Source organism: Mycteria americana, chromosome 2, assembly GCF_035582795.1.
Source record: "Mycteria americana isolate JAX WOST 10 ecotype Jacksonville Zoo and Gardens chromosome 2, USCA_MyAme_1.0, whole genome shotgun sequence".
Lineage (NCBI taxonomy): Eukaryota > Metazoa > Chordata > Aves > Ciconiiformes > Ciconiidae > Mycteria > Mycteria americana.
The window spans coordinates 48,784,699-48,811,423 of NC_134366.1; the positions used below are offsets into that span (position 1 = coordinate 48,784,699).

The 26,725-nt window shown below is 38.8% G+C and overlaps 1 protein-coding gene across 3 annotated transcripts in view; it reads left to right on the forward strand.

The window, feature by feature from the left end:
* The window catches only part of DNAJC13 (DnaJ heat shock protein family (Hsp40) member C13), a 55,764-nt gene that overhangs the window by 28,755 nt on the left and 284 nt on the right, over window positions 1-26,725 (forward strand). For all 3 annotated transcript variants that reach the window (XM_075493291.1, XM_075493292.1, XM_075493293.1), the window contains 33 exons: window positions 739-842; window positions 922-1,081; window positions 2,125-2,187; window positions 2,523-2,624; window positions 2,780-2,884; window positions 3,282-3,484; window positions 3,982-4,066; window positions 4,541-4,695; window positions 5,658-5,703; window positions 5,924-6,078; window positions 6,726-6,927; window positions 7,719-7,834; window positions 8,692-8,770; window positions 9,370-9,505; window positions 10,644-10,828; window positions 11,403-11,477; window positions 11,677-11,796; window positions 12,679-12,858; window positions 13,782-13,949; window positions 14,560-14,673; window positions 15,009-15,125; window positions 15,686-15,863; window positions 16,930-17,021; window positions 17,375-17,474; window positions 17,933-18,007; window positions 18,190-18,302; window positions 18,711-18,880; window positions 19,253-19,295; window positions 20,220-20,393; window positions 21,425-21,604; window positions 21,857-21,997; window positions 22,483-22,626; window positions 23,472-23,571. In XM_075493291.1, coding sequence (XP_075349406.1) covers window positions 739-842; window positions 922-1,081; window positions 2,125-2,187; window positions 2,523-2,624; window positions 2,780-2,884; window positions 3,282-3,484; window positions 3,982-4,066; window positions 4,541-4,695; window positions 5,658-5,703; window positions 5,924-6,078; window positions 6,726-6,927; window positions 7,719-7,834; window positions 8,692-8,770; window positions 9,370-9,505; window positions 10,644-10,828; window positions 11,403-11,477; window positions 11,677-11,796; window positions 12,679-12,858; window positions 13,782-13,949; window positions 14,560-14,673; window positions 15,009-15,125; window positions 15,686-15,863; window positions 16,930-17,021; window positions 17,375-17,474; window positions 17,933-18,007; window positions 18,190-18,302; window positions 18,711-18,880; window positions 19,253-19,295; window positions 20,220-20,393; window positions 21,425-21,604; window positions 21,857-21,997; window positions 22,483-22,626; window positions 23,472-23,571 — 4,180 coding nt within the window. The remainder of the gene's footprint in view (window positions 1-738; window positions 843-921; window positions 1,082-2,124; window positions 2,188-2,522; window positions 2,625-2,779; window positions 2,885-3,281; window positions 3,485-3,981; window positions 4,067-4,540; window positions 4,696-5,657; window positions 5,704-5,923; window positions 6,079-6,725; window positions 6,928-7,718; window positions 7,835-8,691; window positions 8,771-9,369; window positions 9,506-10,643; window positions 10,829-11,402; window positions 11,478-11,676; window positions 11,797-12,678; window positions 12,859-13,781; window positions 13,950-14,559; window positions 14,674-15,008; window positions 15,126-15,685; window positions 15,864-16,929; window positions 17,022-17,374; window positions 17,475-17,932; window positions 18,008-18,189; window positions 18,303-18,710; window positions 18,881-19,252; window positions 19,296-20,219; window positions 20,394-21,424; window positions 21,605-21,856; window positions 21,998-22,482; window positions 22,627-23,471; window positions 23,572-26,725) is intronic.

A 26,725-nucleotide genomic window follows, 5' to 3' on the forward strand; every position in this document is an offset into this window, starting at 1 on the left:
GAAGTGTACTAGTTAGTGGGATGTCTTTGTATCACGTGCTGTGGTCAAATCTGGAGATAACTTTGTGGCCTCATGGCAGTGGCCTGCAAACTATAGGTAAGAAAAACCACTGTAGAAGAGTGGCTTTTGTGGTATGTTACAAGTATCTCTAAATGAGGTGTTTGCCAAATGCCTAAAACCACTGAGCGTTGAGGCATATGGCTAGTTTTCATGTAGTTGCTCTGAAGTCAATGATTGCTGTCATTGTGCAATTTCACTTCAGCTTCTTGGTGTGTATACTGATGCCTCTAGGCTTTTATTACCCAGCATAATAGCAAGTATAACTAGTAATAAAGTCATGCTTGTGTTTCATACTTGTAGTAACATTGAGTGAAATACCTTGCAATGCAATAACTACTTGTTAAAGTTTGAGTCACTGGATACATCATGTATTATCCAAGTTTAATTAGTAAAACCAGCTGATATTAGAAACAAGTTACTTAAAGGCTGGAAGCTGGGATTTCAGTAAGATGAGAAACTTCATTTGTTCTGGGGAACAGCAATAGCTTATGGCATAAATTTGTAGATGTGCGTTTCTTTAACAGCAAACTTGCAGATTTCAGTCTTCCTCAGACTGTAGGAGGGGTTGCTAACCTTGTTGAGTTTATGGATGCAAGTAAGTACAGTATTGTTATGCAAGCAAAAACTTAATGAAGGAGAAACAGTATTTACTGTTAAGTAACTTTTTTTGTGTTACAGGTAAAATATGAGTGCCTTTCTGAAGAAATAAAAATAGGGGATTATTATCTAAGATTGCTACTGGAAGAAGATGAAACTGAAGAGAGTGGAGCAATCAAAAAATCGTGAGACATTATTAAAATCCTATCTCATTCCCAAGGTCTCTGTTTTATTTTCTTCACTAAAATCTCATCTCTTTCTTAGGTATGAATTCTTCAATGAACTCTACCATCGCTTCTTGCTTACCCCAAAAGTGAATATGAAATGTTTATGTCTGCAAGCATTGGCCATTGTTTATGGGAGGTGTCATGAAGAAATAGGACCATTTGCTGATACCAAGTACATTGTTGGGATGTTAGAAAGGGTAAGAATTATTTAAAATTACTTGAGGTAGTAGTTAACATACAGCTAGTCCAACATATGTTCAGATCCTTCAAGTTGCTGTGAAACTCGAGTTTTGGTTTTACAGAACATGAAGCTGCAGCATGAATACTTTTCCCATGCTGTCACCAAGTGTTCCTAATATCTCTCCTTGATTCAGTTGGAGTTTCACTGAAAAAACTGCTTATCATAAAGGTATTTTAAACTAGTCTCTTTATATCTGCATTTTATTGGCCTTAACAGGTTTTCAGGCTGTACAGAAACAGTGCGAAGGAACTTTGTGTGATATTAATCTTGTGCTTGCTTTTGAAAAATGCAGAAGCATAGAGGTTTTTAAGAGGAGAGCCTTGTTCCACATCACATTATTCCAAAATACTGACTTCAAGAGTAGTAGCAACAGCCCCAGACCTAATGAAATGGTAGCCTTAAATGGGCACATGTGATGGATTAGATTTTTAGTGGTAACTACTTTGCCTATTAAGTGTCTGTTAAGTTATGTCTGACAACTGGTACAGCTTCCAAAAATACATTTCCATGCAGCCTCAAGAAGGGGTTCTTTGCTAACATCAGTATGGGTTTTAGATATGGCTGTTGTAAGTGAAACTGAACCAATGCAGTCTCTTGTTATTTTGCTTTGAATCTTGATAGTCTCACCAGAGATGTAACATCAAAGACCCATTCTGTTTGCTGCCTGAAAGCATTCTCTTTTTCCCTTGTATTTGTGTTAACCAGCTCACTGGGGAATCCAAACACTGTCCCTTTAGAACAATAGACTTGGCAGAAAAGTGGGTTTGAGTGTCAGACCCAGAGCAACAAAGGGGACGGAGGGCACCAAGGCCTTTCCTCCTCAGTGGCAGAAAGCTATGTTTATTAGCTGTGCATGAAACTGGACACTTAATAGTCAGCAGTTTTATCCTGGGTATGAAACAAGTAAATGGGTCTTTGCAGGTGCAACTGTATTGACTTTTGAAGGTAACTTCTAATATGTGCTATCAAATACTGATTTGTTCTCTTTTGCTGCAATAGTGCACTGATAGGCTTGAGCGGGACAGATTGATACTGTTTCTCAACAAGCTGATCCTTAATAAGGTAAGGTGGACACGTACACTTAACAGTAGTTTATTGGTCTTTCAGCTGTATAAAATGGTCTGAACTAGTCTTTCAGGATTAACTGGAGCAAAAATTCAAGTCTTGAGGAAGTCTTAAAACAATGTTAGATACTGCTTTCTGGGATGTGGTAGTTGTTTACTGGCAAGAAAGCTGAAGGAAGTGTGTAGATATTGTGGTGATTGTACCATTCTAGTCACTTTAGAGAATGATTTGACTTTTCTCATGGTCACTTCTTACTTGAATAAAACTGTTCAGTACTTGTAACAACTTTCATCTAGAAAATGCTTATGTTAACTCAGTTCATCCATTAACAGAAAAATGTGAAGGACCTTATGGATTCAAATGGCATTCGAATCCTTGTAGATTTGCTTACTCTGGCACATCTCCACACAAGCAGAGCTACAGTCCCTCTGCAGGTATGTGGCCTTTGTTTATTACTATTCATATGTTGCTTTGCTGAAAGGACAATTCATTAAAAGAAAAAAAAAAATCAATGTCCTATTCACATTTCCTGTAGAAATGTGATATTTGCACTGAAGCTAAAGCTGTTCTTATAAACATCAAATTCTAGAGCAATGTGATTGAGGCGGCACCTGATATGAAGAGGGAGAGCGAGAAAGAATGGTACTTTGGCAATGCTGACAAAGAAAGGAGTGGTCCTTACAGCTTTCAAGAGGTACCTGTCAGCTTCAAACTCTCAAACTTGACAAATTATTTCCATCCTGTTGACTGTGTGTGTTTCAAACAGTGAGAGGGAAAACTGTAAACAATGCTAAACTATATTCTCAGACTAACTCTTTAAATAAGGGTTAAAGCTAGATAAGAGACTTGATGTGCCAGGAACCACAGCCTTTTTGGTAAGGCTGCCTACTCCTCCATGCCCCAATTATGTTGCCATTAATCTATCAACTTCTGCCTCATGTTTCCTGACAGAGTTATAAATATGTTGGAATTTCATGCAACTATAATATCTGCCATACAGCAGTTAAAAGCTTGTCTTGAGTGTGACTATTTAGGAGCAAAGGTAGCTCTGAATGCTGAATCAACTAAATTAATCTCTAATCTTGGAATAGATGCAGGAACTATGGAACAGTGGAAAGCTGACTTCAAAAACACGTTGCTGGGCTCAAGGTATGGATGGTTGGCGACCATTACAGGTCATCCCTCAGCTGAAGTGGTGCTTGCTTGCCAGCGGCCAGCCTGTGTTGAATGAGACTGACCTTGCCACACTTGTACTCAACATGCTCATCACAATGTGTGGATATTTTCCCAGCAGGTAAACACTAATTTCCAGCAGAAGTGGTTAACTTTCTCTGACAGACGCATAAATTCATAAACTCTATCTTAAAGCTTTTCTTAGAAACCAAGTAGTACATTAATGAACTGTATTAGAGCCTTTTACGTAGTAGTAATTAATTCTGTGGGCAAATAGGGAGTTTGTAAATGAGACAATACTAATATTGTGAAAGGGACTGCAAGAATGAATGCACAAGCTATGTGTGTTCCTAACGCACAGCAGCGTAGTCTTACTCTTGTAGGCAGGCTCTTGTTTAACTTAAAACCAAAGCTGCTTTAATGCATGTCATTAAACCACACTTTAAACCACAAACCAAGTCTAACAACAAACTTTGAAGTTAACAAAAAAATAATGACACTGAATATGCTCTCAATAGCCTGATACTTATGGCTTAATAAAATTGTTTATTCTTGAAAGGGAAAAGGCACATGTGTGCTTACTGCTGTGCCACTTTATTTTTTTTATTTTTTTTTTAGGGATCAAGACAATGCTATTATAAGACCTCTGCCTAGAGTGAAAAGGCTGTTGTCAGATAGTACTTGCCTTCCTCATATCACTCAGGTAAGCAACTCTTCAAAAATGTATCTAAATGAGGAAAAGTCTGACTTAATCTACCATCTTCCCCATGTGAATACTTTAAGTGAGACAAACATGTCAAATGACATCTGTAACATCCTGCAGATCTCTGGACAAGCAGTTGTTTATTTTGCTGAGTGCTGTTTCAGCCAATATCTCATTAATAAATGTTTCCATTCCTGGATATACTAAAAGCCATCTGGACATGGTCCTTGGCCACCAGCTCTAGGTGACCCTGCTTTTGAGCAGGAGGGTTTGACAAGATGACCTCCAGAGGTCTCTTCCAACTTTAAACATTCTGTGATTTGAACTTGTTATTTTGGGGCTGAAGTATTCTTTAACTGAAATTCTTGTATGCTTACTGGCTTGTCCCAATACTGAATTAGTTAGAACTTCAATTTTGGCTAGGTAACTTGCACTACTCAAGCAGCTAATGTAAATGCTTGTTTTTGATTTCAGCTATTACTGACTTTTGATCCTATCCTTGTGGAAAAAGTTGCTATATTGCTGTTTCATGTCATGCAAGATAACCCTCAGTTACCTCGTTTTTATCTGAGTGGAGTATTCTTCTTTATCATGATGTACACGGGTTCCAATGTACTTCCTATTGCAAGGTGAGGAAAAAGAATAGCTAAAAATACCTCTTGACCAGTCATGCTCAGAAGGACTGCTGCTCTAAATGCTCCAGGGAGTGTGGCTTGCTAAAAGCAACATGGGATTGCAAGCAAACACCCTCTAGAAGAATAACCTCCACATAGTCTAGTCAGTCACTAAAAAAGTGAATTGTTTATGACCCTGCCAGGGAGGGAACAGACAGCATGTCTGATCATATAGTTCTAACAGTGTACAACTAGGTATGGCTTATTGTAGAAGAACAAATTGTTACAGGCACTAAAGAGCCGTAATATAGGCTACTGATATGCTAATGTCGTTTTTGATAGTAAGTAGCTATCAAAAGTGTTGGAAGAATCTAATAGCCTGTTTTAGTATTAAAGCCTAAAACAGTTAAATCAGTCTGTACTGCATGATGCAGATGCACTGCACGTGCTGGTGGCTGTTGCAGGTCATTCTAGTACTTTTCCTCTAAGTTCAATAGTTCATAAAGCTATTGTATAATTCCAGTTAAGTCTCTTCTATAGCAAAATGCATTGGGAAATGATTGCATGTTTACATGATGACTCTAGTGTAATAGGACTGTCAGCAGATAGTGTAAGATCATCTTGTTTCATCCCTGCAATGATGATCTAACGGTGCAGGGAGAGGTTTGTAGGGAAAGGTTGTCTCTGTCTCTATCAGCTTCATTTTTTTTGTGTGGAGAAAACAGGCTTTCAGGAACAAGACTTTCAAACTGAAATGATGAATGTAAGGCAATATTTATAACGTGGGAGTGCTTAACTTGGTGGAGTTCCCAAGGATTTGATGGATTTTGTACAGAGATTCATTCAATTGTTGCTGTTACTCTTTTATCTCAAAGTAAACGTGTGAGACTTGCCAGCTGGATTATGTTGGTCTGCTTATCTTTCAAGGGTGCCTTAAATATCAATTAAACAGAAAATAACTGCTGTTTCTCTTCTAGGTTTTTGAAATACACACATACAAAACAAGCTTTCAAGTCTGAAGAAGTGAGTAGATTGCAAAAGTTAACTACCTCTGTTTCCAAATAGTTTTGCAGACCACCTCTAGTTGTTTTAACAATACTTGATGCTTATTCTTCTTCTAAGTTCTCAAGAGTTAGAATTTAAGAACTATAAGGGAAAAAGGGGAGGGTTTTTTAGATCTCAAGTTGGTTAGCAAGACTGAATTCAGATTACCTTTGAGATGACAATGTGTTCTCTTCTGTAGACAAAAAGTCAAGATATAGTTCAAAGAAGTATACTTGGACATATTCTTCCTGAAGCAATGGTGTGTTATTTAGAAAACTATGAACCAGAAAAATTTTCTGAGATATTCCTCGGAGAATTTGACACTCCCGAAGCAATTTGGAGCAATGAAATGAGGTAACTGTTTTCTGTCAGCAGGACAAATAAATCTGAACTACATCTTGTGCTGAAGCGGGCTTGTCTTAGACATTTCTAAAGAATGCTGAAAATACCTAGATTCCATGGTTTCATTACTTCCCTCTGTTTGCCTTCTGCAAGGGCAATGTCCTGCATTGCCCTCTACTCCTATCAAAAATAACAGGGGTGTGGTGGGAGTGGAATTCACAGCAGGAAGGGGAATATTTCCCTGAACATCTGATGACATGATTTACATCTGCCTCTATCATACTTTATTAAGTTCCTTTCATGAGTGGAGACTTAACTATTTATGTGGACTGCTTTATGCTTATTGTACTCATTTATTAGCAGCACCTATCTAGGAGCTATACCTCTATTATTACTATACATTTTTAGGGTGTCCCAAAAAGTAAAGAGGTGTTGAGGGAGGGCAAAATGTCACTTTACGTTGTCTTTAATAAACTAATTTTCATGGCATTGAAATAGCTTTATAACAAAATAGGACTGAATCCTATTCTGAATCCCTTCGGAAATGTGGGAAGCTACTAAGGAAAATCTTTTCAGAAGAAATCATTGAACACACTTGTACAGTCACTGAGGATTGAGGACTGCTTGGCAAGTGTTAAACCAAACTTTGTAACTTTTAGGCGTCTTATGATAGAGAAGATTGCTGCTCATCTTGCTGACTTCACCCCTCGTCTTCAAAGCAATACAAGAGCACTCTACCAATACTGTCCTATCCCAGTTATCAACTATCCACAACTGGAAAATGAGCTGTTCTGTAATATTTATTACCTCAAGCATCTTTGTGATACACTCAGATTTCCAGACTGGCCAATTAAAGATCCAGTAAGTAAGAAGTATTTTAGGATTCATTTAGTTCTTGGTCTTTCAGAGTCCTAAAACTGGGATTTGTAACAAAAATTAAGGAAATAAAATGCTAGGTTTTTTGCTAGTAACTGATTGATCCTGAATTTCACTTCATAAGCAAATGACTTATGAGCAAGTTAAAGCAAGTTAAACACTTCTTTATCTTGAAGCAGAATAGTCTTCATGCCATATAGCAACCACATGTTAAGTATATCCTCCTTGTGGTGACTACTAAAAAAGCAAAATAAAGCATCCAAGAAACTTCAGATAGTGTTTCAATGAACCTCAAGTGATTGGGGGGCCGGGGGGAAATCATCACTTTTGGGTCCTTATTCGTCCACGCTGGACAAGACACTGAGCTAACTTGGTATCAGTACAATAACTGAATTGGTGAGATCTTTGGTACAAGTGTATGGTCTAGATCTGTCTATGGAGCTTTACTTATTCATGTAGCTTTGTTGCAGTTTTTGTGGTATTGAGATGTGAACTCCGTATCTCTTAAGTGATTCTCCCTCTTTTAATGCGACTCTTACATAGAGCTTTTAATGTTAAGGTACTCCTATCTTGAGTAAAATGTAGCACTGCAGTGAAGCAAAGTTTTAATCGCTTCCTGACTGGAGGGGAAACCATAATTACTAAAGGTAAAAGGATTAAGTCTTTGAACTTAGAGTGATGGATGATAAAGATTCATTCATAAAGCAGCACTTTATTAAAAAAGATGTGTACTGGTGTCAGCATAACTGAAACACTAATGAATTGTAATTATTTAGGTTAAACTGTTGAAAGATACACTAGAAGCTTGGAAGAAGGAGGTAGAAAAGAAGCCACCTACCATGTCAATAGATGATGCTTATGAAGTCCTTAACCTTCCCAAAGGACAAGGCCAGTAAGTTGTTTTCAGTATTTAAAGTTGTGTAACTACATCTACATAAACTCCGTACACTGAACAGACTGAAGCTTCTTATCTCAGTACTTGCAACCAGTTAGTGGTACCAGTTCAATTATGTCTAGCACCTACTTCTTTCATAGTGGAAGATTTCTTTATCTAAAAAGAAACAAAGCTTGAAAATCCAACTCCCAGTGTTTGAGAGAATAATTGTGAAGTGTTCAGATAAACTGAAACTGGGGAAAAATGCTTTGAGCTCTGCTTCAAAGCATTCACTGGGCTGTTTTACAGGACAAGCGTTAGACTCAACCATAGTGAGCAAAGAATATGGCAGAACTTGAGAAACCGAGTTCCACTTTGAACATATTCTAATCATCCTTCTTCCCCCACCAAATATTTTCCTTTTTCCTGGTAGTTATATCCTTAGGATTTTTTACTTCCTATCTTGCTACTGGTTTCTGACTTCAGGCCTCCAGAAGAGAACTGACAGCACTTTGTATTTATCCTTCAAGAACAGTGCACTTACTACAAACTATGAACTAACAACTTTTACCACTCATAGCTCATTTAAACTCTTCATTTAGAAGATTCAGGAACTTTGAGCACCTTCTGGTTAGTATATTCAGTACAAGAGGTACTAAAATACTTGATATTTCTAAAATTTTTTTCTATTCTGTGGCCACATGATTACCCCTGTTCAGTGTCAGCTATTGAAGCAGGATTTTCCAATTGAAATATGAGAGCTTTGTAGCTTTTCACTTCATTGCAGTTACTATTAGTATTGTTGTCAGAATCCAGGCTTGTGTTTTGTTTTTTTTTTGATGTTGCTCAATGTAATGGGACTTGTTTTCTTGTAGGCATGATGAAAGCAAGATCAGGAAAGCTTATTTCAGGCTGGCACAAAAATATCACCCAGACAAGAATCCAGAAGGCAGGGTATGTACAACACAAACTTATAGTGTTAATAAAGTGGGGACAAATTCAGCTTTTATGTGTATTAAGAATTCTAAAATGCCCACTTAAATCTTCTTTCTCCTTTTTAAAAGCTATGCCCTAGATGAATACTAGAATATAGATTAGTACTACAGATGAGTAATTTAACTGATGTCAACCAAGGAATATTAGGATTTCTACAGTAAACTGATGTAATCAGGTTAGACCCACATCTCAGTGTCTGTTTAAAGAGTTACACAGGACCTAAATAAGCTAATTGCTCCCTTTCAAAGACAGACTGCATCCTCTGCTCTTTCTCACAATCAATTAAACTGTACTTACTACTTTTGTCATAGTGGAATTGACTTAGTTTTAGTCTCTTGCCTATGGTGGAGTTGAGGAGACAAAAGAAAACTGATCTGTGAACTAGTGTTCTCAAGGTTATTCAGAGTATTTTCTGAAGTGTAGTAAGGCAACAAAACTAGTGTTCTGGCTGTTAACCTGGAATGCTTCATTTTACCTGCATCTAAACTGATGCTGTAGACTTTTAGTAATTTAGGGGGTACTTAGCAACTCTTAAGACTATTTGTCTTTATTTGCAGGATATGTTTGAAAAAGTCAATAAAGCATATGAGTTTCTATGCACAAAGTCTGCCAAGGTGATAGATGGGCCAGATCCAGAAAACATAATTTTGATCTTGAAAACTCAAAGCATTCTCTTCAACAGGCATAAGGAAGGTAAGCATGCTGTCTCTGAAGAATGTTTTATGTTCATTTCTTTAGTGGCCATTGCAGTCAGTTTTAATCTCCTCTGTTCTTGAGTCTGCGTTCTGTTGATCTGGTTTCTGCCTTGCCACAGCATTATGTAGCTATGGTAAAGGGTTTCAAAATAGGACTTTCTTCCATGAAATTCATCTGCAGTAAAAATTAAAAAAAACATGAATAGCTTTTTGAAATTCTCTGCACCAATACTAATCAGTTTGAATCTTCCTCCATATATAACTTAGACTTACAATTCTGTCTGTGCAGAGAAGTCCTCACTAGTACTCAGTCACCCAGATGGCAGATTCTGGGTATAAATGAGATTACACTCATGTGGCTATTAGAATTTCTGCAAGATTGTCTCATTTTTGACTAGTGTTAGTCCTCTGGTGAGTGTGCTGCAACACTACCTCTTTCACAGCCCAACAGGGAAATAGGGCTAGCTAGTGTACCTTAACCCTTGGTTCTAGCTACAGTTCCTGGCTGGCAGCTGCTGGCGTGTCCAAGTCTCTTGCAGAGTCAACAGTGTTTTGCTACATAAGTGTTACATTATAATGGTAAACTAAGAACCTTATATGCAATCATAGCTCTGTCAGTTGTGTGGAGGCAGTGACAACGTTAGTGTAGACTTATATAGGTCGGCTCACAATCGGCTCCATGCTGCAAGATGGAATTGTTGTTTAGCACTGCTGAACCCTAAAGGAATAAAAAATATGGTTAAAACATACAATTGCTGTGTCAGACTGGAAAAGGACCTTGCAGACTTATTGTTAGACAGTCTTGGCCTAAGACAGACAAAGCTGTACTTGTTTTTCTCTGGAGACAAATGAGTATCACTTGGAAGGCTCTGAGCTTGGGGGCTTGCTGAGTTGGAGATAAGTTTTTTAATCTTAAATGAGTCCTTTCCATGAAGCTCTGTTAGCTTCTAGCATGAACAGTCTTATGTGACAAGGAGTCCACAGGACTGCGCAGTCTTGCTCCAGTTTTCCTAGGTGTTGGCTTTCTTTGACTCCTAGTCCTTATATAGCTGATATATCTTCCACTGATAATTATGTGGTGGTTTAAATTGCTTAGTCTCTGCATATATGTAAACTTTGACTTTTTTCTTTTTCAGAGTTGAAACCTTATAAGTATGCGGGCTATCCTATGCTGATAAAGACTATTACCATTGAAACATCAGATGACCTTTTGTTTTCCAAAGAATCTCCTCTATTGCCTGCTGCTACAGAACTTGCTTTCCATACTGTCAATTGTTCAGCATTAAATGCAGAAGAACTGAGAAGAGAAAATGGAATTGAGGTAAATGGAAAGAAACTTACTGAAATTAATTTTTTTAGTCTGACTCCTCTTCCACGGCTAAAAATTCTAGGTCCTCAGTGCATAGGACATCAGATGCAATTGAGAATCACTTTTTGGTCTTGAGACACTTGTCCATTCTTACTGTCTCTTTTCTGGATGCAGTAGGAGAAGCCTCTTGCAGACTATACCCCTTTCTGGACCAAGGCTTGTCTGTTGAACTGTGGATAAGCAAACTACATATCATGTTTCTCTACTTCTTTGCAAAACTCTATTGAGAGCTTCTGCATTCTATATGTGAAAGAATAGATAAATGTGAACAAGTCACTTGAGCAGAAGGGCTTTTCATTGCACACATTAGCTCACATGTGAGAATGCTATCAACTATAAAGCACTAAATGCTAGTACCAGCACTTGCAAGGAATTTTGCCCCTACAAACCATTTGAGCAAGCAGCAGATTTTGTCAAATGTTTCCCTTCAGCCATAAAACGTTAGCTGATAAATCCATTTTTAATTTCTGCCAGGCTTTATCAGTTTTTGTTGTGACTGAACTTATGCATCATCCAATCCTCACAGGTATTGCAAGAAGCATTTAATCGTTGTGTAGCAGTCTTGACTCATTCTAGTAAACCAGATGATATGTCTGTACAGGTAAGTTGCAGCACCTTTAACTGATTGTATCACCTTCTCAGAAGACTATATATACAATATGATATACATATAATATGATAATAAATATAAGTGTGTATATATAATATAAAATATTGATATAGTATTATATATTTAAAAATAGGATTGTAAACATGTAGTTCCTCTCCACTTGGAACCAATAAAATACTGCTTTTTGTAGGTGTGTGGATATATTAGTAAATGTTACAGTGTAGCAGCTCAGTTTGAGGAATGCAGAGAGAAGATTACAGAAATGCCTAACATCATTAAGGACCTCTGTAGACTACTGTATTATGGCAAGGTAAGAGCTCCCTTCCTTTGCCTAAATGGGTATTTAACTGCTAAATGTTTAGAGGAATGTTCTCTTTTTAAGGGAGATAAGAAAATTGCAGAGACTGATCAAACCCTTCTGTAAGATCTCAGCTAATCATTATGGGATATAGAACTCTACTGCCTTGTTCTCAGCACTTGTATTTGAATCCATTTAGTGGACTTAAAATGCAATCACTATAAAGATGCAGCTACTTTTGCCTTTTAACTGACTTATGTCTAGCTGATTGGTTTACTGTACTAAATCAGCAGATAAAAGTACTAGAGCTAGATCTTATGTAATTAGATAGGCTCCTAAATCAGCATAAACTCCGGGAACAGTATTCAAGTTTTGTTGCCATTTAGCTCTTTAGAACTTACCTCATGTTATATAAATGCTGAATTTTGTCTGAATTAAGAAAGGAAAGCTTGTCTTGAACTTTTCATATGGGGTATGTGAAAACAGAAGACTATAGAAAAAGACTATAGAAAACAGAAGACTATAAAACCAGATAGTAATTGGCTAGAGGTGCTTGTCTGTTTAGTCCCTGCCACTCTCTGTTGTTTAGTATTGCCATAAAAAGCTCACTTGGGAATCTCTACCACCTTCTTGAATTGTTTTTCCACCAGCTCATCAATGCTCTTTTCTAATCATATGAAATAACTATATAAGTACTCTTCCTTAGAAGGATGCTGACTAATTAGCCATGTTTCTTGGCTACCAGACACTTACCTTCAACTGCAGATGTTGTTCTGTGTACTTCAGTTTTCATCTCTGTGCTGCTTAGACAGTACTCTAAGCCTTTGTTTGGTAAGGAAGCCAGCTGGCTTTCTTTGGTCCCAAGTACTAAGGCAAACTTTTTTCCTCCTTCAGAATATACCACGAGTAGCTTCTTTGGGAGTGGAGTGTGTTAGCTCCTTTGCCTTAGATTACTGGCTACAAACGCACTTGTTCCAAGCTGGAGTTCTCTGGTACTTACTGGGTTACCTCTTCAACTATGACTATACACTAGAAGAGAGTGGTATTCAGAAAAGTGAAGATTCGAATCACCAGGTAATGTTAACAAGGTGCATGCTTTCAGACACCAACGGTTGTTGCTTGCCATCTCTTATTAACAAAATAGGTATATTCAAATACTTGTTAAAATCATTGAACTACAAGAACAATAATGTTAACAGAGCAGTTTTGGAAGGGGATTTTTTTGCAGTAGTGTAAATACTGTTGTTTGGGGTTTGGTGGTTTGGTTTTTTTTTCTTTAAGAGTAGCTCATGTTTTGAGTTCAAATATTAAAGCTGCCAAAAGCTGTAGTTTCTAATAGACTTAATGCAAGAGATTTTTTTATAGACAGTGAACACTAAAAAAGTAAATTGGTGCTATCAGAAGAAAAAGTCCTTTTCTCTTGAGGCTCAACTGAAGGGGTTGTCTAGCGATACCATGAACTTATCTGAAATGTCTACTCTAGGACTGTATTGTCCCTTTGCCCCACAGCTATGTAAGTGGCTTCACACATCTTCCATTTTCTTAAATGGTGACCCTCTAAGTATGGCATTTCTTCCTCAGCCACTGGATGAGATGAGTTTTGAACAGTCTATTGTAGTTGTTAACTCTTGTATCACGATCATAAAAGGCTTATTATGCTGATATTTGACTGTGCTAGCAGGAACCATTGTCTGGTCAGAAGCTGTGACACTAAATAGCTTCTGTAGCTTTCAGCTCATCTTGATGCCCCAGTTTTTCCAACTTATCAGTGTTCATGTCTAACTGCATTTATTAAGCCCACAACGCAGTGATCATATTGTGCTGTTCCGCAGCACCTAGTGTTTTATTAGACATCAGTGTACAATTAATGATGCAGACAAATAGGGAATACCAGTTCTGTTCATTCTGGTGCAGAAGTGTTGGACAACTCTTTCTAGCTATTCTAATATTTCTTCAGTAAGATCTAGCTTTTTTATACCTGTCTCTGTATTTTTCAGGAGGTAGCAAATAGCCTTGCTAAGCTCAGTCTCCTGGCCTTGAGTCGCCTTGGAGGGTATCTCTCTGAAGAACAAGCTACACCTGAAAACCCAACGATCAGGAAAAGCTTGGCTGGAATGTTGACACCCTATATTGCAAGGAAACTGGCTGTGGTCAGTCCTACTGAGGTAAGCGTCTGTTGGCCAAACTTTCTCTAGTGATTTATGGAAGGAGTACCTGGTCACTTCTGAAACACTGAACTCTTAGACCAGCCTGATACAGAGAACAGCAGTGCAATTTTTCTTTGCAGTTGGAGTAGCTGCAAGGAAAAGAAACTGTTTCAGCCTCAAACACTATGGACAAGAACAGTACCCTATAAAATAATATTTGCAAAACAAATATGGGAGCAAAGAAGTTGAGGTAATTGTTGAAGGCTTAAGGATATGATAATGGAGAGCAAAGGCTAAACTACTCTTTTTAATGGTGCCAAGGAAGTCATCTACAAAGAGATACTGCAGATAGTTGCTGCTCACTGTCAAAAATAGGAGAATCTGAAGTAAATGTGGCTTGAAGCAGAATAAAGAAAAACTAAAATATAGATTGTACTGTACCAAATAACTTACACATACTGTTTTTCCAGTATATGGAAAACTTGACACTTTAAACCTGCTTATGAAATTGGTCTGGTTGTTAATGAGATTGGATTAACTTATATCATGAAGCACACTGATTACTGTGCATAATGATCCAGAACTAAGTTGTAAACCTGTTACATCATGTAAATTCCTTATTTCTTAGACTCTGAAGATGCTTAACAGTAATACAGAGAACCCCTACTTGATCTGGAACAATGGGACAAGAGCTGAATTACTTGAGTTTTTGGAATCTCAACAAGAAAGCATGATTAAGAGAGTAAGATACTTTTTACTTTAAATCCCACTACTATTTTTTTAAACTATTTTGCATTTTGTTACAGCTGCTTGTAATACAGTGTAGTTAATACAAGTATCCACTGTTGTCTACTCCTAAGTCACTTTCTTTGTTCAGTAGTCTTACAAGGAAAACAAAAAACCTAAGAGCTTGCATGTTGAGTTCTTCTAATGTTTCAGTCTGCCTTGAGCTTCTGACTTTTGCTAAAGCTTTGTTTTCTGTTCAAGTATTCTCTATTTCATTATTGGGTTATAGCTTTACACTTTTCTACAAGATTATTTTCTGTCTGAGCTTGTGCTGCTTGTCTCTGCTTAAAGGGTGATTGTGACAAGAGCTATGGATCTGACTTTGTCTTCAGTGACCATGCAAAGGAACTTATTGTGGGAGAGATTTTTGTCAGAGTCTACAATGAGGTCCCTACCTTCCAACTAGAGGTGAGATGTAGCTAAAACCTTCCTGTTGAAACTACTATTTGGAATGTTACGTATTCCTCTTTGTCTATCTGTCAGTGCAAACAGAATAGAGAAAATATGAAATCTTACGGAAATTTCCTTCAACATGATCAGCATGTTATGGGATATCTCTATTGGAGTAGAATGAATTAAAGTGAACAATGAGTTTGTCATAAGATATGCTGCTTCATATGGCTTTAATGCCTTTTCTCTACAAGCTTGCACTGCAGACACTCAGGTTAATTCAGTAATTACTGGAGGTAGTGATTCTGCCTAGTGGCTCTGCTGTCCATCCATGTGTGTGTATATATATATACGGACAAACATACACCTTAATGCTGTTGAAGTAGTGGCAGCTTTCTAAGGGTACGTTTACCTATAAGTAGGGTTAATGTGCTCCAGATGTTACAGTAATCAGAGTAGAAAAGTGTTTCCTGTCTGGAAGAAAGGGAAATGTAGGACAAGTTATTTGGCTATGCTTTCTTCTAGTGTGAATACTGTTGCATCACACAGCTAAAAATGCTCTCATCTCTAATTTAAAGCTTCCTAAAGCATTTGCTGCAAGCCTCTTGGATTACATAGGCTCACAAGCACAGTACCTTCATACGCTAATGGCAATAACACAGACTGGGAAAGTAGAGTCCAATCAACATGGAGATCGGTTACGGAGAGTTGAAATGGCCCTGGAGGCTCTGAGAAACGTGATAAAACATAACCCAGGTAGGCTTAAAAATGAACTTCCCTGATAGGCTTTCTTGTGGACAACCTTAAATAATGTGGACCTCTGTAGTCTATCTTCCAGCGAGAAGGAAGCTTGTTTTGCTGGCTAACAGACTTTAGCATTGTTGATAAGCCATATAGGCTTGCTTTTTCTCCCCCCCCCCGAGAACATTATTAGTAGATGTATTAAAATCCAAGCTTTATCTATTTTCTTCTCTGAAACATTGGGTTTTAACTCTAATTCTAGCCTGCTGTTGCCAGGAAGACTTAAACCTCTTGGATGAAACTTTCTGTAATCCTTCAAAGAATTTTAGCTGATTTGTAAACTTCCTTGCATCAAACAAACAAAAACCAACCCCCTTGACCTGAGTACTGCATGCTAGTAAACACCTAAAAACATGTCAGGGCCTTACTAAAGCAGGAGGAGAAGATGCTCTTGAGAGTGGGCAGCTAATACCAGCAAAGATTTATGAGCAGATATCAATGTACAGACTGGAGAAGCCTGAGACACACAATTAGGACGTTTTCCTACTGTGTTAGTTCTAAAAGCAACTCATGCTACTATCATGGTTTCTAATAATAGGTGGTTCTCAGACTGAATTATCTGTATTTGGCAGTTATAACCCTGAAGGCAGCTGTTACTGCTGCAGATAGCAACCCTGCTCTGAGCTGAGAGAATCAGAAAGGGCAAGTGTATTTGAAGATAAGGAGTACTGATAACCGATAATAAAAAAATAACTGAACTTGCTTAGTGTCTTGGAAGAATGCAAGTAACTAGGTAGTCCAAGAACTAGCTTGGTTACTTGCCTTAGAGGGAGGAGGTATCCTCTCCTTTTGAAATATTGTTGACCTGAGACTTTGTGGAAGCTAGATTAATAGACAGGACTTCATAATTTCCTAATTCTGTAGCAGGTGCTGCCCTGTAGGAGCTGTTATAACTACTGTGGCAGACTATATACAGACATGTAGTCTTTAACACCTCTCTAGAGTGAAAAGTGGGCTTGGGATGGCCTTCAGTGAATGCTTTGGCTAACACGAAGAGAATAACTTATTTGGTCTCTTGCAGGTTCTGAGTGTGAATGCATAGGTCACTTTAAGTTGATATTCTCCCTTCTGCGTGTTCATGGAGCTGGCCAGGTGCAGCAGTTGGCACTGGAGGTAAAAAACAAATCAAACCAACCAAACAAAAACCCCAACCCCTGCTGTCTGGGTGCTCTGTGTAATTGGCATAAACAAACCTGATTGTGTAACTGTTAGAGTAGGACCTAAAAAGTATCAAGACTGGGGCTCCAAGGTGTCAGTTCCTCCTTGGAGGAACAAGTGATAGCTTCTTGCCTGTGTCTTTGCTCCTTTCTTCCTTGAGATGACAAGACAATTTAGTGTCAGGAATAAACGTTGTAAATATTAGCTATATTGGCCCGTGAGGTGACTGACTTCATCATACACTGCATTTTCTGGGCAATGTCTTAACAGCTGGAGTATAATCAAGTGTTGTTTCTGATCTTTTACAGGTAGTGAACATAGTAACAAGTAACCAAGAATGTGTTAACAACATTGCTGAGGCAATGGTTCTTGCTAACTTACTGGCACTTCTGCATTCCTTACCTTCAAGTATGTACCATATAATTCTTAGTCTTGCAAGGCAAAGAGTTTCTAACTCAGAAATTAATTAGAATGCAGCTGGCTGAGCTTACTACTGAGTTTTAGGTTAAAACAGCAGCATTTCAGTGGGGATGATTAAAACAATGTTCAATGTAACCTGTTTGTCTTAAATGTGTGAGCTGAAACATATGAATTGCAGGTATTTGAATTGTATTTGAATTGCATAGTATTTTATTGACTAATTCTTTTAGGGAATTTCGGTACTAAGTATCTAATTAAGAAGTTATGCTGTACTAGCATGTATGATTGATTTGATGTTCCCTGACTAACTGAATTTAGCAAGAAATCAATTGTCATAAGGTTTATTGCAGTTTTGATACAGCTTTCTGTTAAGATCAGTTTAGTTCATCTTTGATTAGTTAATAGTCTATATGGCACAAAGTTCTTAATACTTTTTATTTTGACAGGTCGGCAGCTCGTCCTTGAAACTTTGTATGCTTTGACGTCTAGCACAAAAATAATTAAAGAGGCCATGGCAAAAGGTACGGTACTGCACTGAAATCAAATGTTTCTGCAACACTGGACTTAAAGTAAATACAGTGGCCAAAGTAAATACAGTGGCCAAATCTTACTCTTCCCTGGAGAAGAGCCAGTGTGGAATTGGTAAATTCATACTACTTGTGACAAGAAAAAAATTTGAATGTGTTCCTATCTCTTTGTACAGGTGCTTTAATCTACTTATTAGACATGTTTTGCAACTCAACTCATCCACAGGTCCGAGCCCAAACAGCAGAGCTCTTTGCCAAAATGACTGCAGATAAGCTGGTGGGTCCAAAGGTAAGAATCTTAACAGCTCTTGTTATAACTGTTTACCTTGGTGTTACCAGCCTCTCTCTGAAGACAGAACAAAAAAACCCTTCTGTGACTGAAACACTCATATGAAGAGCAATCTGGCTTTTTCAAAACAGTTAGCTCTTAATCTGTGAGCAGACTTCTAGAAGCAGTTGTATTTATTGTAACTACTATAAGCAGTCTGGTTTCCATTTGTAATGACTTTAACATTAGATACCTAGATTTCAGACCATCGCTATTTAAAATGATAGCACTATTTTATTTTGTGGTGTTGTGTTCTAGCAGTTGGCATTATAGCACCACAAATAACTGGACTTCCTGGAGTTCCCTATTTTTCTGACAGTTAGTTTGACTTGTGGTATACTAAATGTCAATTCTGTTCATCCTTTCTAGGTTAGAATTACACTAATGAAATTTTTACCTGGAGTCTTCATGGATGCCATGAGAGACAACCCTGAAGCTGCTGTTCATATCTTTGAGGGAACTCATGAAAATCCTGAGTTAATTTGGAATGACAACTCCAGGGAGAGAGTATCGACAACAGTTCGAGAAATGATGCTTGAGTATGTGGAGTCCTACTGACTTAAGTATTTCCTTAACTGAGACACTCTTAGTGGCAGTAAACCAGAGTTGCTATAGAAGTGTCAGACAGACCTCTGCCTGTAAAAAGTAGAATCCTTGCAAGCCAGACTTCAGTGAAAAGAAACTTGTTCACTGTTTGTATATTTTACCTGTAACTCAGTGATGCAAGTGTGGCTTGTGCACAATCCAGGTATTTGCTTACTGCTATAAGATTTGGGGAGGGGGTTACAATGAAGAGAAAATGGGGTTTAGAAACTGGAACTACCTCACAACAATGGAGAGAGACTGAGGTGTCAAGTAGGGAAGATGACTGCTTCTTTTACTGCTCGTTAAAACTTACTTTCTTTTTAAAGGCACTTTAAACTTCAGAGGGACAACCCTGACACTAACTGGAAGGTAAAAGTATATTGTTTCTGCTTTGGGTCTGTCCAGGGAGACTATAAGCCAGCTAATAATATATGCATGTATGTAACTCTGACAGGATTTCCTCTTAAAGTACCAGCAGGAACTCACTGCTGTGCTAACATAACTGTTTTAACATTGAATTGATGCTTTTGTTACTTCTTGTACCTTGACATCAGACACTTCATTGGCAGTGGTTTTGCCAGTAATACTCTGAATTTTCTGATAGTTCAGGTCATTCTAAAACTAAAAGTCAGCAACAAAGGAGAATACTGGTTTGCTGGAAAAGTCCAATCACTTATTACATTGCTGTAGTAAACTTGCTCTTGGTAAATGTTCAGGAACGTTAGCAAGCCACTGAGTCTCAAAAGTGATGGTCCTGAGCTATTCCATCACATCAGGTCAATTGGTGAGATGTTTCAGTCTGTAGTATTTCCCAATATCTGTGAAAAGCCAGGCATGACTTCCTCCCAGCCGTGGTCTAGTTCAGCATTCAAACAACTTCTAAACACATGCAGGATGGCTATTTTGGTGCAGGTGTAAACTGGAAACTTGCCTAGGTTAATGGTGAGAACTTCCCCTGAAGTGTGCAGGAAAGAAAGGAAAGGGCTGTTTTATCAGCCTTGCTGCTGGTACTTCACTTGAACTAGTATTTACCACTAGTATAGTTGTAGACTCAGTTACTTGTGTTCTTTGAAAGAAAAGTCCACTGTAGTAGTACTGCCTGCACTGTTCTTTCTACTCTCGCTTTGCACCTCATGTTTCTTCAAGATGAAGTGTTTGTTGATCTTGCACAACTCTGTTTTGGAGAATATAGTTAGTTCAGTGACCCTTACCACTTAGAGTCATGATGTTAGAGAAACAATTACAGCTGTCACAAATACTTTTGCCAATAACTTCTACTTTACAATTCAACAGCTGCCTGAAGACTTTGCTGTGGTGTATGGTGAGGCAGAAGGTGAACTTTCAGTGGGGGGAGTCTTCCTAAGGATTTTTATTGCCCAGCCGGCCTGGGTTTTACGGAAACCAAGAGAATTTCTCATTGCACTGTTGGAAAAGTTAACTGAACTACTGGAGAAAAATAACCCCCATGTAAGATGATTTTTCTGATTCTGCTCTTTGAATTTGTTTAGCAGTCTTAAGCTACGAGTCTTTTAGTATCTGATTAACTTCAATTCTCACACTTTCTTCCCAACATGAATGATTTTTTTTTGTCTGCTTTCTGACTCTGTAAAATCATGTAGATATGTTTAGGCAATTTCTGAACATGAGTCAATGCTTTTAAAGTTCCCGAAGCCACAGAACTAGCTTCAGTAAGTGTTAGAGGCTTTTTTTGTGGTACAGATGCGGCTCTTTAATTATTCCATGACTGACCAACCTAAGAAAATGGCACTTGTTCTACACTGCCTAAAAATTTTCAGCTCTTGACGCTTCTAGTGTCCTTCTGCAACACTGACTTCCCACTCTAGTGTAAACTACATGACCTATACAAGGCTGCTACCTAACAATTAGTGTAACACAGTAGAACTAATGTGTTACAGTTTGAATGAGAACAATGTTCAAGTCAGTAACTTAATGGTATTACCAATAACTGAATCTTAAATAGTGTTCAGACATATTCTGGGTTAGGCTTGCAGGGAGGCAACTAACTTGCACATTGAATAAAACAGACATCTTTGTAATCAAGATGTGATAGCAGTTTGTATAGGCATGCAGAATGCAGTAAGTGTGGTGGGTGCTGCTACACAGGCTGCAGAACCTGTTAAGGCATTCAAGTGGTCAGCCTAAACATCCATGCTATCATGCTTCCACCGAGCAAGTTAGCACATGTGCTGCTGTGCGTGCAGAGGCTGCAGCCAGACACTGGCTTCTCTAGATACTGGAAATAGAGCTTAGAAACTTTTGTGTGATCTGTGTTCATGAAACTAGTGAATGTCTGCCACTGTTGGAGCTGATCACATTCTTCTAAACTTCTTGTTTTAACAACTTCAAAGCAAAGTGACATGATAAAAGCATTAAGGAAAAAACATCTGTAACGCAGAGCAAGTGAGAAATGTTGCTATTATGGTGATACGTAAGGCTTTACTGAGTTATATTTTCTGTTGGTTTTTGGTTTTCTGCAGGGGGAAACTTTAGAAACCATTACCACAGCAACTGTGTGCCTGTTCAGTGCCCAGCCTCAGCTAGCTGATCAAGTTCCTCCACTTGGTCATCTTCACAAGATAATCCAAGCTATGAATCACAAGAACAATGCCATTCCTAAAAGTGCCATTCGTGTCATGCACATATTGTCTGACAATGAGGTACAGAATCATTTAAGTGCTCAAGGGGAGAAAAAAGCATAACTGGCGTTATTTGTATTGTTTAGTAGTGTTCCTAGAAGGGCATTATTCTGACTATAAATACTGTGTACCAGATGAGCAGGGACTTATAGCTAATTAAGGGAGTTAGATTAAAGATACTGAGAAATTTATGGTCTTGGCTGCCTATATCTGCCATAACCGTCAAGCTTAGCATAAAATAAAGTACTCTGGATGTTTCTGTCTCTCCTATAGCTTTGTGTTCGAGCAATGGCATCGCTAGAGACCATTAGCCCTCTCATGAATGGAATGAAAAAGAGATCGGATGTAATTGGTGTAGCCTGTGAAGCACTTAATCGAATGTTTCAGAAGGAACAAAATGACTTAGTAGCCCAAGTAAGTACTATATTCTCAGGCTGTAAAAATGTGATACTTTTTATATTTGGCATCTGATCTGCTCATTAGAACAGAGGTACCATTCAACTTCAGTGTCCAGGAGGCTTCCCAGAAGCCATCTAAGTAATGTGCTTTTCATGTTGGAGAAGTCGGAAGTCAGTTCTTTATCCAAAATGTGGACCTGTTCAAGGATGCTACCTGAGCATTGAAGCTTAATGCATAGGATAGTTTTGGCTTGTGTCCGCTGAGAAAGCGTAGGAATGCCAGCTAATGCAACTGAGTTTACACCTAGACAGAGCAGAACTGCTGGACAGTATCTTTGCTTTCTCATGTATGTATTCATACAGCTCAGGAAAAATTGACTAGCTAAACATACTTAGTAATAGCTGTTGGTACTTTTGGTTCACACTAATGCTAGTAACGTAAAACATCTGTATGGAACTTCCTAGTCCATGTCAAGACAACTCATTTGGGTATGTTTGCAGGCTTTGAAAGCAGATTTGGTCCCTTACCTTCTAAAGCTGCTTGAAGGTATTGGTCTGGAGAACCTGGAAAGCCCATCTGCAACAAAAGCTCAGATTGTTAAAGCTCTGAAATCCATGTCTCGCAGCCTGCAGTACGGAGAACAGGTAAGTACTGACAAGTCCTTAACTGGGCTTTGTACACTTGGAAGATCAAACTCTGAACATCCCTTGTTTAATCTTATGGCTGTCCCGGGCATCATTCCACCTAAAAAGTTAACATTGTGTAACTACAAAATCATTATGTGTTGGAACGTCTCAGTGTCTGTCTTGTGGAGAAGTCATTGGTTCAATGCATTTGAAGAGCACTAGTAAAAAAGACAAATCCCAAGTGCAGAAGTGTTCTATAAGCTAGTAGGCTTCTACTGACAACTCTTCAGAAGCTCTGTTAGAAATGTAAATTGCTTTTTTGTTTCCTGGATGAATACTGTTGTGGACAACTGCAGCAGTGCTACGGATGTATATTCAAGTTGGTAAAACTTGTCCCAGTAACTGTGCTAGTTCTTGGTGCCTTCCCCTTTCCCTTGTGTTGAAAGCTTTCTCAAAGGGAGGGAAACTGGGGATAGGTCTTTCCTCCAAGTTGGCCCTACCTTGCTATAGTACAGGAAAAGTTCTGTTCTACCTCAGCTCTAGATGCATGGCAAGTAGCTGCTTGCAGGGTTGCTCTTCCTTATCGCCTTACTGGGGAATGAGGGAGAAAGTCAAGCTACTAAATGACTTTTCTTTATGAGCCTTCTGCATTATGTGTTCAGCTGCGCAATTGGCACAATTCAAATGGAAAAGCAAGTTGGTACAGTCTCCTTGGAAATGTGCGATTCCAGATCACAGCCTAAACTACTGCCATGCTATTTGGTAATTCCTTCAGAATGGTTTGGTTCTAGAAAATGAATTTGCTCCCCTAGAACATTACAGATATCACTTGCTCACTGTGTTAATCTCTTCAAATACTGTAGGTAAATGAAATTCTGTCTCGTTCTTCTGTGTGGAGTGCCTTCAAGGATCAGAAACATGACTTGTTCATTTCTGAGACACAAACAGCAGGATACCTCACAGGTTGGCAACCCTTTCCTATTTATGTCCTGAATCCTACTGAACTGTTACTTAATTGTCAGACTTGACTCTGGAGATAGCGTTTATCCTCAGGATCTAGTGCCATCATGTGGCCTGAACATTCGATGCTGTAAAAATACAGTAAGTTTTAAAAATGCTTATCAAAAGCCAAACACTTTTTTTGTGGTTGAGATTATATTTCTCTGGATAGTCTTTGCTGTACTTACTTCTAAAACATGACAGCAATGGAATCTGGACACTGGCAAGTCTTGCAAATACCCTGTAGTGATAAAGCAGAGATGTAATCAGAACTAATGAATGACAGTATCTTTCCATGCTTTGTCAGGATCAGTCTACTTCAGTTCTAGAAAAAATTGTTTACCAAGGTTGGGGGAGGAGTGAACTTTCTTCAAAATCACTTAGACTTTGTATGTATTGTCATGTGAATTATGCTGCTTTAGAGTTAGGCATGTAGCTGTAGTATTGGGACAGTTTGAATGTTAACAGCTTAGAGCGTGAGGCCATGTTCCAGTCAGACTCGGTGCACTGGCAGGGCCCCTCTCTGCTGGCAATGGCCTTGTGCTTGTACTTGGAGCTTGCGGCATATACTTGAATGCACCTGTGGTGCACCCTGGGTGAGTCCCCTGCTGGTGCCACCAAGACTGAAATGGCACCCCAGGGGTGCCACCTCGGTCCCACTAGCAGTGTAGAAGAGCATTCTATCTGTGCGTGCTGTGCACACACAAAGGATAGCAACTGATGTGAACTTCCTTGCTGGCAATGGCACGGTGTGGACATAATCCTAGAACAGTTACATCATAGCAAATCAAATTCTGGTTCTTCCTCCACTTGTGTGCAGTGCTCAATAGACACACCTTTAATGACTACATTCTGCTGTATCACAGTCCAAAACTTCGCTATCACAGATTACTTGCTATATCTGAAAATATTTTATGTAATGACACTGTAGCAAACTCTGTCTAAAGCAACACATGATGCAAACTTCTGACTCCTCAATAGCTATCAGCTGAACAATCATTTGGTCTTAATAGTTTAGCCTCCCAGGTAAGGTTGTAAAGCCCTTTGACAGGTCGATATGAACACTTCCATGTGCCGCATGGAACTTTCTCATCTAACCTAATATAGGAACCCTGGTAAAGCTTTTGAGAATAACTGAATTAATGAGATGTAAGTCAGATGGCCATATAGACAGGAAAGTGTTTCTTGCAAGATACTAGCATGTATTTTGAGGAAATGAAGCAAGAGCCTTTCAAGTCAGGAATTAGACATTCTAGAAGCTGATGCTTAATATTTTGAGAGTAGGTATATTGCAACACTTGATGCTCTTTTCCACACAGGAAAGACCCAGTGCTTTAGCTCTGAACAGGAGTTTTCTCTTTATTGCACCATTTAATGGCACTTTGACAAAGAACACTTGAACACTTGATTCAGTTGGTGCTGAATTTCCTTGGTGTTTCAGAAATAGTATAAATTAGAAATATGAAGTAAATGCTGGCCAATTACTAGCTAAGAACTGAAAACTATACCAGAAATGGTGAGGCTTGAGACTGGGGGCAATATAGCTATCCATTGCCTTAAGGCCTGTGCTGCATTTAAATTGCCTAACGTTTAAGTGCTTGCAAATGTAGAATGAAGATGCTGTACAAATGCAAAGTATAGATGGAAGCCAAACTACAAGCTTTGTTTTTAACCTGCCTTATCTTGTATTCTGCCTTATGTCTTGCTTCAAATTGCTTTGCTATTTGCACTTCCCTTGAAACTTCCCTTGCTTATTTCTTTTCCCTCAGGTGTCTCTTCTCCTTCCCTTCTAACTGGCAGCAGTCCCCTTCACCTGAGAAGTGGGCTTTAGATCTGCTCTGCCAGGCAGCTTGCTAACTTCTGTGTAGCTCTCTAAAGCAGGTAGATACCATCTTGCAAAATGCACGCTGCACTTGCTGCATTCCAAGTAAAAGATGCATGTCATAGAACTGTAACAAATGTGTGGTCCCAAACTGCAAAACACCGATAAACTTGCATTCTTCAAGCACACAGCAGCAGAAAACTAACAGCTGCAGTGGCTGATAGTTGCTGGTACTACAGATGAACTAAATCCTCCATAATGGAAAAGTTTTAAGGACAAGAGACTAGTGGAATTTTTCCATTAGGACATGTAAAAGTGGGTCTGACTCTTGGCAGATGCCACTGATGGGCTGGCAGAGAGGAAGTCCCCTTCTGGAGCCAGGCAGCTTTTTTTACCAAAGGCACTGCTTGCTTTGATCCCTTGCTTGCAGTAGTAGTGTAGGACTGTTTGCAAGGAGACAAACCATGCTCTGATGTTCTGGCTCCAGGCTGTAGTGTGAGAAGAGAGGGTGGGGAATGAAGGGATAGTAAATTTAGGAGAACTTAGTGAGGATGACTTAAGTGGAGGAGAGTAAAAGACCCAGCAGACTTTACCATGTTGAAGATTAGCAGTGTAGGCTGAAGGTCTAATACCAAGTTGATCACTGTATCGATGCAGGACCATGTTGCGGGCTGGCAGTTTTCTGCAATTGTTAATCTGGTAAGAGTTGCTGTTGAAACACCTTATGCTGCAACATGAGTTTTTATTGCATTTGTTGAAAGTTTCTGTATGACTAAATTTTAAACTCCAAGCTTTGAGGGAGAGGGGCTCTGTCTGCAGTGCAAAACTGACTGCCCCTGTAATAATCAACATAGATTTATTAATAGCAAGGAGCTCTCCATTGCTGATACAGAGCTTGTGTATCCCCAGAATGCAGTTACTTTTTTCTAACTGAAGAAGGCACAAAGAGCTGCCCAGACAAGCATAGGGTAGTTCTGCTTGTTCACAGGGCAGGCCATGGAGTTTCCTTTAAATATGCAGCTGGGAAAACCTTTGCAACACTGAAAGCATAAACGTGGAGCCCAGTAGTGGGATGCATGCCTGAACTCACTTCATGTCTGCAGCAGGTCCTTTCCTTAGCAAAGGAAGGCCCCTCTTTACTGCCATTTCCATGGTGGAAGGTGAGATGGATAATACTGGTGGTTGGGGTTCTTTTGTAACTTACCTGGCACATCAGAATAAAAAATGCTGAGCAAGTCTGAGAATGGTCTCCACAAGCTACTCCACTTAGTGGCCTAAGATGCCTTAATTCCTAGT